We start from the raw sequence: 11,858 nt of genomic DNA on the forward strand, positions 1-11,858 counted from the left end.
AGCCGTTTTTAAAAAAAAAATTAATAAAAGGCAGAATGATAGGACGATCTTCTCCGCGCCACGGGCACTCCATGCACTGACTGTGACTGAATGTAGTGTTAATGATGTCCGTGCGACCAAGGGATGATAACAAACATCAGGTGTAGACTGACGGTCTAGAGGTACAGAGCAGGAGGGAGAGGAGGAGAGAAAGAGAGAGAGGAGTGCGGTGCGCGAATAGCAGACAAGATGAGTGACAGTCGGAAACAAAGCAGCGTGTAAAATTATGATATTCTGGAAATTATAAGGCTTAGTATGATTATATTGAATAATTTAAGTAATATATGTGCACACATACTAATCATAGGTCAAAACAGCTAAAGCTAAATTTGGCTGAATTATAAAAGGCAGAAGTGGTAAAACGAAGAGCCGTTTGGAAGCCGGCTCTTCTTGGTGAGCTGAACCAAATGATCTGGCTCACTAAAAAGAGCCGGAATTCCCATCACTAGCAACCGGAAAGTCTTGTGGAAACAAACTGTACAGCCGGAAATAGTGATCGACACGGTGTCGACCTTTCAAAGTAAAAGTAACGTAGAAAAAGATGTACCGATTCCCCCGCTTCAACCAGCTTCAACACGTGACCAACACGAACGAGGCATCGTTGCGTCTAACCTACCAAATCCCGTAATCATAGCGAGTATCCTTACTTCTGCCTAATTTGAATACCGGTATATCAATATTTTATTTTGAATGTGTTTACCGGAAGTATTCACATGCCTTGACGTCATAGTTTAATGTTTGTGATCTTTTTTTTGTATGAATGGGAATGTTTGCCCTCTAGTGGTCATAGTGTGTAACCACATTCATTGTCTGTTATGAAAATGTATTTATTTTTATTAAAGGCCTTGTGGTGCTTGTTAAATGCCCGGTAGTGCATATTAAACGTCTGTTATTTAGTTCAAAGTCTTTTTATTGGTATTTTGTACAAAATCCAATAAATCACTGAAATAATTCTATAAACAAATTATATCCCCACCATCCCTATAACAATATTACTGAACCATTAAATAAGCAGAATTCATTTCATAAACAATTACATTTACACATATAAATGAATTCAATCCGATAGAAACATAAACGAAAACATATACAAAAAAAAAGGAAAAAGGAAAAGACCAAAAACACAAAAACTCAATTTAAAATAATAATAATAAATACATAAATAAAATAAAACGTCTGTTATTAACCATATCTGTGTAACAAATGGTATCAACCCAAAAATTACGAAAACAACTTATCATGGGAATGGCCCCATCATATACTTCTATCATAATTTCGATAACCTTATTTTAATTAATCAATTCGTGTTTATTTCTGATTTATGACTAGAACAACTTGACACACAGTGCTGAGCCGAACCTCAAACTAATCTTCAGGTTCTCATCTTTTTTTCCCCCCCAACTGCCATAAACCTCCTGAACTCTGACATCTCCTCTGTCTGAGTTGAACACGTGCAATGTAAATGTGCAATAACACTATGGTCACTTTTGTCCAATGTAAATACTGTAAATCAACTGTTACGGATATGTGCAATAACATATGCTGATCACTCTGTGCAATAATCTGGCAAAACTGTAATCTGGCAAAACTGTCATCTCATCAATATACATATTGTATTTTATATTTTATATTGTATTATCTTTTATATTTTTTATATTTATATTTTTTATATTTATATTGCACTTATATTATATTATCTTTTCATTAGCACCTATGGGATTGTCACAATCTAATTTCGTTGTACTACACAATGACAATAAAGGGCTTGAATCTTGAATCTTGAATCTTACAAATGATGTACACCACTTCTATGTGTCATCTACTGTTGACCTGCTATCTCCCCCTAAACACCCCTTGTACTCCCTAAACAGGTCTATGGTGGGACTCTTAGACAGTCTCAGCTGGTACCTCTAGCTATTTTTTCAGTCTCCTGTTTTTACGGCGTCAGAATCACGAGGTTTTACCGCCATCCAGTGGTCATATTGAGGAACTGCAATATGATTAGATTTGTCAAGTGTCGTCAATACTGATATGATCGCATATCAGCATTTCCGGTAAATATTTTCAAAATACAGTAACCAAACTGAAGTAATCATAACAAACATATAGATGATCATGGAATAATAACGCGTATTGTTCTCTTGTTTTCACAGTTTTAGACAACTCCACATTCTTAGTATTATTGATATTCTTTAAGTTAATTAAGACAACCATTAATGTTATCTGTCAAGCTGTCTATCTTCTGTATTTCTAAATTTCTGGCTAAGGCCCTGGTAGTGCTTTGTTAACTATACTACACATACTCTGCAGCTTATACAGTGCTTTAGTTTAGATATTGTACTTTAGTATATTACCAACAGTGTTGGGGAGTCATAAACTACATGTAATTAAACTAGTAGTTTAAGTAACTTTTTGTAGTAGCTTGCTGGTAGTTAAACTACATTCATATTTGCAAAATAACTTAAATAGTTAAATGACTTTTTTGTCATTTTTTGTGTAGTTAACTACTGAAACTACAAATAACTGTGGGCCATAAAAGGAAAGGAATGATTTTTCATTTTCATTTTTCCATTGCTTCTCAGCTGTAACTGTAAACACCCTTTGACCAGTCCTGCCCCCTTTTTCTTTCAATGCATTCCTCAGGCAGCCACCACCACACACTTGACCTCTCACCTTTGTGTAGTGCCTGGATGTGCAAAAGGGGAGGCCTTTCTCAATGCTCACACAGTGACATAATCTTTTGAAATAAACTCGATTGAGTGTCATTTTTGCTGGCATGTGCCTTTTTTGTTATAATTTCATATCACATATTCATTGTCAATTTGATCCTTTTTTTCTTTTCTTTTTTTTTTTAACTCACCCTACTTTTTCTAAGTAGCTTTAGTTAACCAAACTAGATTTTTCCCTTTGGTAGCTTTGCTGTAATTCAATTTCTTCCAGTGTGAAGTCATTGTTTTGTGGTCTTTACATGTTTTGCATGTAAACTCTCTTTTTGCAAAGCAACATAAGTAACTGCGGTCCACTGATTAAATATATGTATTTTTTTTAAACAGAGTTTATTTCTGAATTTTGTTAATACAACTCTGTCAATCCACTGCACAAACATGTTTGGACTGATAGATATCCCACCCAACCATGACAATACCCAGAGGGTAAAAACAAGTGTACAAAAATAAATATAAATAAATACACACAAATATACAAATAAAATAAAATAATCATCGTAAAGAAATAATAAAAATAGATGAATAATAATTTAAAATTAAAATAAATAATGATTAAATATATTAATCGTGCTTTAACTTTGAAAGGCCTAACCGGAACCTCTGTATTTTATTCTAAAGCGCGTCACTCGCCCCCCCCCCCTATCTCTCTAACAACGGTAACTAGGCAACGAGACGCTGCGCAGGAGCTAGCTAAACATAGAGAGTTGGGGTTTTCTTACAATAGACCAGTTAAGACTAAATAGAAAGTTTGTTTTTCATCATGTCAGATGCTGAAGTTGAGGAAGAGTTGGTGGAGAGTTCAGGAGTTAGTAGAGAGGAAACAGAGGATGACATCAAGATGAGAGGGCAGTCTCAAGTCTACACTGCAACCAGAGACACACTCTTCCCAAAGAAGATAGCTCACACTGAAACACATGCATTGGTAAGTATGCCATGCCATTTGGATAAAAGAGTACTATTTGTACATATTGACCCTCTGCACTTGCAGTCAAGATGGTTCACCTCAAACAAAATACATTTCCTTAGATAAAAGGTTTCACTGGCTCATAACAACACTGCACATGTGCTCTTCATTCAGTCACTAAGGTGGGTGTTTGGGAAGAATCCTGCTCTTCCTGCCTTCAGTCTGCAAGACCACGATCAGCTGGTGATCCTCTATGCTGGAGCTCATGTTGGGGTCATCTACAATCACACCTTAAACTCCCAGCACACACTTCAGGTAAAACAAATCATAGATCTGAATGGTATTATTAAAATTATAGTGGATTCATATCACCAGGGCAGATCCCGTGTCATCTCAGCCTTCTACAAAGCCTTAGGGGAGAATAGAGGAAGCTCAACACTACACATGAAAAAAAACAAAAGGGGATCAGAGCTAAATATAGAAATTTAAGACGAAGAATGGTATAAAATGTGTATGACACAGTGTACCACTGCTAGTTCACGAGTATGGAGAGAATTTGGATGGAATAATCTTACTAGGTTCTTCATAACACCGCAAATCAAAAGCAGACAGCTAAAGACCCAGCAACCATGTTGGAGGCTCTGTGGCAATCTGGAGGCCAACCATACCCATGTTTTCTGGAGCTGCACTAAACTAAAGCCTTTCTGGAATAATGTAAATGTAACTATTAATGACATAATGGGATATGCTATTCCAAACAATTGTACTGTAATGTACCTAGGGAACCTCCAGGGAAAGATCACTGGTCTGAGATTGTCCGCGATATTATTTCAATGGAAAAACTGACGTACCAACTAAAAATTAAAAGCAATATCTTTGACAAGAACGGGGGAAAATGGATCATTTACATGGAACATGAAACATGATACATGTGTTGTTGGAGAATATATACATGTTTGACTGCCCCTGACAACTGTTTTTGTTAAATGTTGTACTGTTCGCTGAATTTGTTAAGTGTTATATTGTTTGTTGAATTCTGTATGGATGCTTGTGATGTTCAACCCAGAGCTAAAAATGCAAAATAAATATCAAAGTTAAAAAAAAAAAAAAAGAATCGAAAAGGAGATGAGGCCTTCTGCCATATATATCTTTTGATAGAAGTAACATGCAGTTTGCAGTGTTGATTCAAATAACCTACTGTATATACTCAATCTTCTCAGGGTTACTGCCGCCCCGTCTCATGCATGTGTGTGAGTGAAGACAGACGCTGGATTGCAACAGCAGACCAGGGGCCGAAAAGCACAGTGATGATATGGGACTCCTACTCTAGGTAGCTCTTGATTCTACATGTGTTTTTTAATGTATTGACCTTTGCTCTTGATGGTAACCACATGAATGATACATGTTCCAGCATTCCTGTACAGACATTGTTTGATTGCCACCCTGAGGGGGGTGTCATTGCGATGGCATTGTCAAGAGACTCAAAACATCTGGTGACACTCGGGGCTGAGGAAGTTCAAGTGAGTATGACAGCAGTTTTTATTTTAATCAAGTTAAGAGTGTTGTTTAAACTAAATTTCGAAATGCACAATCCAGGAAAAGAATAGAAACACATTTATAATCTGTGGTTTTACCAGGAAGGCAGCACCTTCTGGTCTTCATTCATGACGAATAGGAAACAGGTCAAGAGTGTGACACCACCGAAAACTGATCTCCAAAGTGTCTCTTGAGGATATGATAGTGTAGAATATTGATCCATATTTAAAATATATTTATTGTCTTTTTTAGGATTAGGGTTTAAGGGCCATTTATAAATTTAAATAATATAAAGTATTTAAACCTTTTATCAAATGGTAAATATCGCATAACTGCACTCTAGATATGACTTTACAACACCAAGTTCATAAAACACAAAAACAGCTCAGATTAGTATTTAATACTGGATTTGACAATATGAAACATGTCCATCTATTCACAATCTATTAACCATTTGACGATCTCTTCACAGCGTGTGTGTATTTGGGATTGGACAAATGAAACAGATGAACCCTTGTGGTTTACTGAACTCAATCCTAACCATGGTTTCCAAGTATGTAACTTTTGCCTTCTTTTAACATTTTAATGTCACCTAACTTTATAGATATTGCATTCAGCAGATCAAACGTTCAAATGTTGGATTGTTTTTCAGGACAGCATCATTTTTAATCCAAATGATAGCACTCAGCTGCTCAGCAGCAATGAACGCCAGGTGTTATTTTACAGCCTGGTAAGTCCTGCTGTTCCTTTTTTATTTAAATAGATAATACAGCTGTTATGTGTATTTTTATTGCAATAATCATCTGATCTTTCTTAAGGCCCAGGGAAGTCTGCAATACTTTACCCTAAAGCTTGAGAAGGTAAAGATAATCATCAACATTTTGTAGACAATGGTATCGAATGGTCAGAGGTGTTTCTGCCTTTTATGGCAATGAGTTTTTTGATAAGTATATTACAGATTGCAGCCACCTGTGGATCTGATGCTTCTGTATTTACTCAGCCTTCTCGAGGCGCTCAAACTTTCAACATGGCTGGCATGTCACTGAGCCAGTCTGTGTTTCACTGGAGAGAGCCTCAGATCCTGACTGCGACTGCAGGAGGCAGCCTTTTGGTGTGGGATGTGACGGAAGACTTGGCTACAGACCAAAACTTCCCCATAGATAGAGTCCGTCTCATTGACCTTCAGAACGATCCCATCACTGCTCTCGCCGTAACTGACAGGTAGCCAGAGAGAGAAATATTCATATTGATTTATAAAAGTGTCATGTATTTATTGGTCTCTAATCTTGTGTGTCGTTTGATATCACAGATGCATCGTGACTGGTGACACTCGAGGCCATATCAAGTTTTATGATGAAGACTTCATGCTTCTCACTTTGTACTGTGAATTCAACCTGGACGCTATTGTTTCCATTTCCTTTTCCAAAGAGTGCACAGACGGATACATGCACGGCTGCACTCTGGAGGCAAAACCATTCATACTCAGGTAGAGGAAATACAATCTATTGAGTATAAACTGTTATGTGCATCGTAGCCTAGCTGACCTCTCTTTTTCTGCAGGAACTTTGTTGTGTCCACAGTCAGTTCCACGGTGGCACACGTGGATACACAGAAGGGCACCTGTGAAATCCTGCTACATAAGGAATGTGAGCCTATACATGCAGTGGCCTGTCACCCCAAACAGCCAGCCGTGGCCATGGGCAATCGAAGGGGTGTTTTAAAAGTGTGGGACTATAACGACAAAGTGGTCATCTACAGCAGGGTCTTCGAGACGGAGAAGCAGATTCAGTGTGTCACTTTTGACCCTCAAGGTGAGCCAACATGCACGCTGACTGTCTTTGCAACAAACACATGCGCTGCTGCTTGAATTTGTCATTACATTTTGCAATGTAAAGAGCCGCATTGTTGTCTCTCCGAACAGGATCATACCTGGCCGTTGGCTTTGGCAGCGGAGCGGTTCACATACTGAACCTCAGCACTTCACAAAGTGACCCAGATGAGTGTTTCCATTACACTGAAGATGGCATCCATCACATCACTTTCTCCTCAGACTCAAAGTATCTTGCCACTGCGGTGAGCAAGTCCTTTTTGATTATCAAGTGTAATATGTTTGTGGCTAGGATTGAAAATCTATGCTTTAACATTCTTATAACCTCAAGTGTGACATTTTATTTCCTTTGTTCACTCTCAGGATGCTGGGAAAGCAGTGACGGTATTCCGCTTGCAGACTAATGAAGGCTGTCTGCCTCGTTGGGCATATATGGGCAGACACCGCTCCCACTACAAGCCCATCATAGACCTCCTTTTTGGGGTTCACCTGGACAGCACCCAACCCAGACTGCTCTCTCTGGGAATGGATCGCTGCCTGGTTAGTCCGCTTTGTCAAAGTTGTATCAGGACTGTGGACTAGTTTGATGTTATGTGATACTGTGATACTAACACACACACCTCTCTGTGAATAATAGGTGGAGTACGACCTGGAAAAGAGTGACTTGAATAAGCTTATCATCCTGAGCTCAGAGCGCATTGAGCAAAGCGCTGTGCCATCGGGCATGACGTGGTATCCTCCCCTCACTGCAGAGCAGTTTCTCCTGGTTGTCTCAGACCAATACAAGATGAAGCTTTTCAACAGCACTACCAAGATGTGCAGGTCTGTGAGAGACTGCTACAAGATCAGATTATTGGTGAAATGTATTCCTCCGACTCTTGAAAACATCATTACATGTTTCACAAATACAGAAAGACTCTCCTTGGCCCAACATATGGCTCTCCCATTAAGACAACAGTGGTCCTTCCCATGTCTAAAGAAGCTGAGACAAACTCGTATTACCTGGCATACATCACAGAGGACAAGGTCAGTGCTGGAATTTGTTTGTAGTATTTTATTGAGTAATTGGCTTTAGAGCGGCAGTAGAGCTCAGCCCGTGGGGACTTGGCTTGGGAACCGGAGGATAGCCAGTTCAAGTCCCCGCACAGACCAAGTATGGAGTGGCAGTAGCTGGAGAGGTGCCAGTTCACCTTCTGGGCACTGCTGAGGTGCCTTTGAGCAAAGTACTGACCCCCTAACTGCTTGGGGCACTGTGCATCTCTCCACATTTGATGCATGTGTGTGTAGAAATGAAGAATATATTTAACAAAGAAATGAAAAAATGAATTTCCCCAAGGGGACTATTAAGCATGTTATTATTATTATTTACTATGCTTGTGGTATTTTAGCAAATAACCGGCTTTATAAAATCAGAATGGAGCTCTGAGTCTCAAATAAGTAGTTTATTACTCTTGGAATATAAGTGTTTGTCTTTTATTGTCTCTTATTAACACTGACAGACAAGTTGTTGCCCTCATCAGTGTTCATAAAATATCTGTGATCATATTTGTACGGGTTAAGTGTGGTGGTGTCACGACCACAAGCACTCGTTTTTTTTCTGATTACATGATCATTTTGCAGTTGCCAGCACCTCCAGCCCTGCAGTGCACAGCTTTTTCCTTTTTAATGTCTTACATTTGTTTACCTCGTTGCTTGTTGTTACAGTGTTCAGTTGAGAGTGAAGTGGTAGATCTTGAATATGAAGATAAGAACATGTTTTTTGGTAAAAGGACACAGTGAGTCACACTATTGATATTACTACTAAGAGTGCGTTTTATTTCCAGGTGGGTCTCCAGATTTTGCCTCTGGATGGGAACCCCTACAATTCCAGTGCTGTGATCTGCCATCCGACAGGGGTGTCCACATTTGCCTGCTCCTACGACGGCCTGTTTGTTTTCACTGCAGGGAGATCTGACTGCACTGTCCTGTCGTGGGAAATAAGCTTAAAGTACGGCTAAATAGTACCAACCTGAGAACCAGGGGAAATGCATTAGTGTAACTATGAGTAACCAGAGTTGATCTTCTCTCTTGTTGTGAGTGCAGTGTATTGGAGGCAGCAGCTGCCTTGGGAGGAAAGGACGTGACGCCCTTTTACGCTCTTTTAGAGGGAGGCAGAGATGGCAAGTTCTACAGGGTCAGTTAAAAGTTTTCCTTATTAAGTGAACAGCCACAGATTATTAGCATGTGTCCTATTCCCTAATATGTATTGTCATCAAGGTTAATATGCATTATGTTAATTTGTATGTTGATTAGCATAGCTTTAAGAATTTGGTTTCTTGTTTAAAGTAATTTTTCATAGAAAATATTCACCCTGTGGTTTTATTTACGTGTCAGTATTGCAGTGTGCTGGTGGAACATAATGTAATTTCTCTAAGCAGTGAGTTTTATTTAGCCATTATATTGGTACTTATGTTGTTGGATCTTCATTTATTTATTTTATTTATTTCCCTTTTACATATGTTTGCTTGATGGTGAAGATGACAGATTCACATGCAATTTTTACAATTTTATTTAGCTTTTTTTTCATTTTTTGTGGCTACTTTTTGTAAGACTTCTACTCTTTACCAGTACGCTAGTATGACCTTAATTGACACAGAAATGTGGAACACTATAGAGAATCGGAAAAGGTGAGTGGGTGACTACTTTGGACATTTTGGGCAGTATTGCTCATATTCACACATACTGTATATTGTATTTCTGGATTATACAAGGCCACAAGATTAAGATATCAACTTTTACTAGCATTCCTCCTTCAGTTATGAGTTTTAGACATTTCTGATACCATTTTAATCATAGATTCTCAGTCTTCTGAGCTTTTCTGTCTTTAGGAGATGGAGGACTTTTTCTATTTCTGCCAAATTCGTGATCAAGGTGCTGACTCAATGGAGATCCGAAAATTGTCGACCAAAATCCCCCTGTCAGAGGTTCCCTCGCTCATGAGAGCTTTGGCCTACTTCCCTACTGAGCAAGAGGTACAATTTATTTAAATAAAATGTTTTTCAACATCGAATGTCATTTCATCTGACAGTAAAAACATTATAAACAAGCTTTTTATACCTCAGACCTGTGATAACCTAGACCTGCTTTATTATTTCTTACCAGATAGAACATATGCATAATGAGGTCAAATTCAGCAAGTACGCAGAAACAGGAAAATATGTGACTGACATTGACCTGGAGGAGTTTATCAAGCTGTATGTGAACCACCGGCCAGCATTCTCTAGCAATGAGCTTGTTCAAGCTTTTCACATCCTTGGTGACCGTGATAATACGGGACAGCCTGTTCTGCAGAGACATGAACTGCTAGAACTTCTACAGGCTCGAGGTACGCTGCAGGCTATTCATTCAGTCTGTTTTTAGCTGTATTACTGTCACATTACTGAGAAAATGTGCTCATGTTTCTTTGACATCTTTTGACAGGAGAACACATGACAGAGGAAGAGGTGGCAGAGTGTTTCACAACACTTTTGGGCCTCAATGAAGAGGAGGAAGAAGACACAGGAGGAGTGGGGGAACGTTCTGAGCATGACATTTATAAATCTGACAGTATGTAAAAGAAAACACACTCACAAACCATAACCTAAGAATTCACATAACAGCTGAAAAACATCATCACTTTTTGATGTGTGTTTGTGTGTGTCCAGGTGGAGAATCAGAATATTCACTGGCGTGTGTGATCCCAGATGAGATATCCATGGAGACGTTTACAGGTCACATCCTCGGCTTCCCGTCCCCAGCAGAGCAGAGCGGCAGGTCTTCCCCCCCAGAGTGATGAAAGCAAGAAACTGTCTATTAGACTAAGAGAAATTGTGTTGATGACGAACCTCAGACTCTCTGCTGTTCTTTTTAATGGTTCTTTCCATAACGTGCATGAGATGCTGGAATTTGCATGTATTTTAATTTAAAATATGATGAATAAATATCAATATTACAGTTTTTCTCATTCACTTTGGCTCAATTCTTGAATGAGAATTATTTTTTCAAAACAATAAGTTCAAATTTCTAAACAATTAGTTTGTTCATAACTGATTTGAATTTCTCATTCATTCAAGCAAATTGCACATTTTTTGGCACGTGTGCAAAAGAGTAAGTGCAATAACCACTTACACATGTCTTGCTGGTCAAAACTGATGAGTTGACTCTAAGTGAAACTGTCATCCTCCTCCCAACTTCTAAATATTCTTTCATCGTTTGAGCCATCACATGCAAAATGGTCAGACATACATGTATATTCCATAAATGTCTGTGACATGGTGTTACAACTTGTTGTTTTTACAGTTTTTCTCAATCGCTTTGGCTCATTTTTCGAAACAGTGTTAATATTCTCTAAACTGTAAGTGCAATTTTCTCAACTGTTTGGTTGGACATCACAACTCTATTGCATGTCTGCAGGAGGTAGTAACTCACCCAAAACACTTTATTCAGGCTTTGTGTGAGCTGGACTGGTCAAAATGTTTAGATGTTTTTGTCACCATGGCAGTCAACCCTGGAAATGTTTCTTATATACAAATCTCTGTTTTGTTCTACTTTTTGTTGATACTGACTGCTTACTGAAGGCTACTATACCAGAACGTCAGTTTTTTCCAGCCGAAGGCTATTGTGTATTGCACGTAGCTGTTTAGATTCCCAAGTTTACAGGAAAAGTCAATACCATAGCCTACAATACTGTACAGTGTATACACAGAAACAGGATAGGAACGTGTGTTTACAGTAACTGTACTTGTGTAGCAATGTGTTACACGTACTGTAAAAAGAAAATTCACCGTTGAACTTTCATTTAAAGTCA

General features: G+C 38.6%; 1 protein-coding gene across 1 annotated transcript; it reads left to right on the forward strand.

Moving 5' to 3' along the window:
* The first annotated feature begins 3,414 nt into the window (after positions 1-3,414).
* Positions 3,415-11,019, forward strand: cfap251 (cilia and flagella associated protein 251). The gene is made up of 20 exons (XM_074637851.1): positions 3,415-3,687; positions 3,844-3,984; positions 4,890-4,999; positions 5,081-5,189; positions 5,678-5,758; positions 5,858-5,935; positions 6,024-6,065; positions 6,206-6,426; positions 6,515-6,691; positions 6,766-7,016; positions 7,127-7,278; positions 7,397-7,573; positions 7,671-7,855; positions 7,945-8,059; positions 8,857-9,020; positions 9,116-9,206; positions 9,901-10,044; positions 10,175-10,397; positions 10,493-10,618; positions 10,717-11,019. The coding sequence occupies exons 1-20, from the start codon at positions 3,526-3,528 to the stop codon at positions 10,842-10,844; spliced, it is 2,877 nt and encodes a 958-aa protein (XP_074493952.1). The 5' UTR covers positions 3,415-3,525; the 3' UTR covers positions 10,845-11,019.
* The last annotated feature ends 839 nt before the right edge of the window (positions 11,020-11,858 follow it).

This window comes from Sebastes fasciatus, chromosome 6 (assembly GCF_043250625.1).
Source record: "Sebastes fasciatus isolate fSebFas1 chromosome 6, fSebFas1.pri, whole genome shotgun sequence".
NCBI lineage: Eukaryota > Metazoa > Chordata > Actinopteri > Perciformes > Sebastidae > Sebastes > Sebastes fasciatus.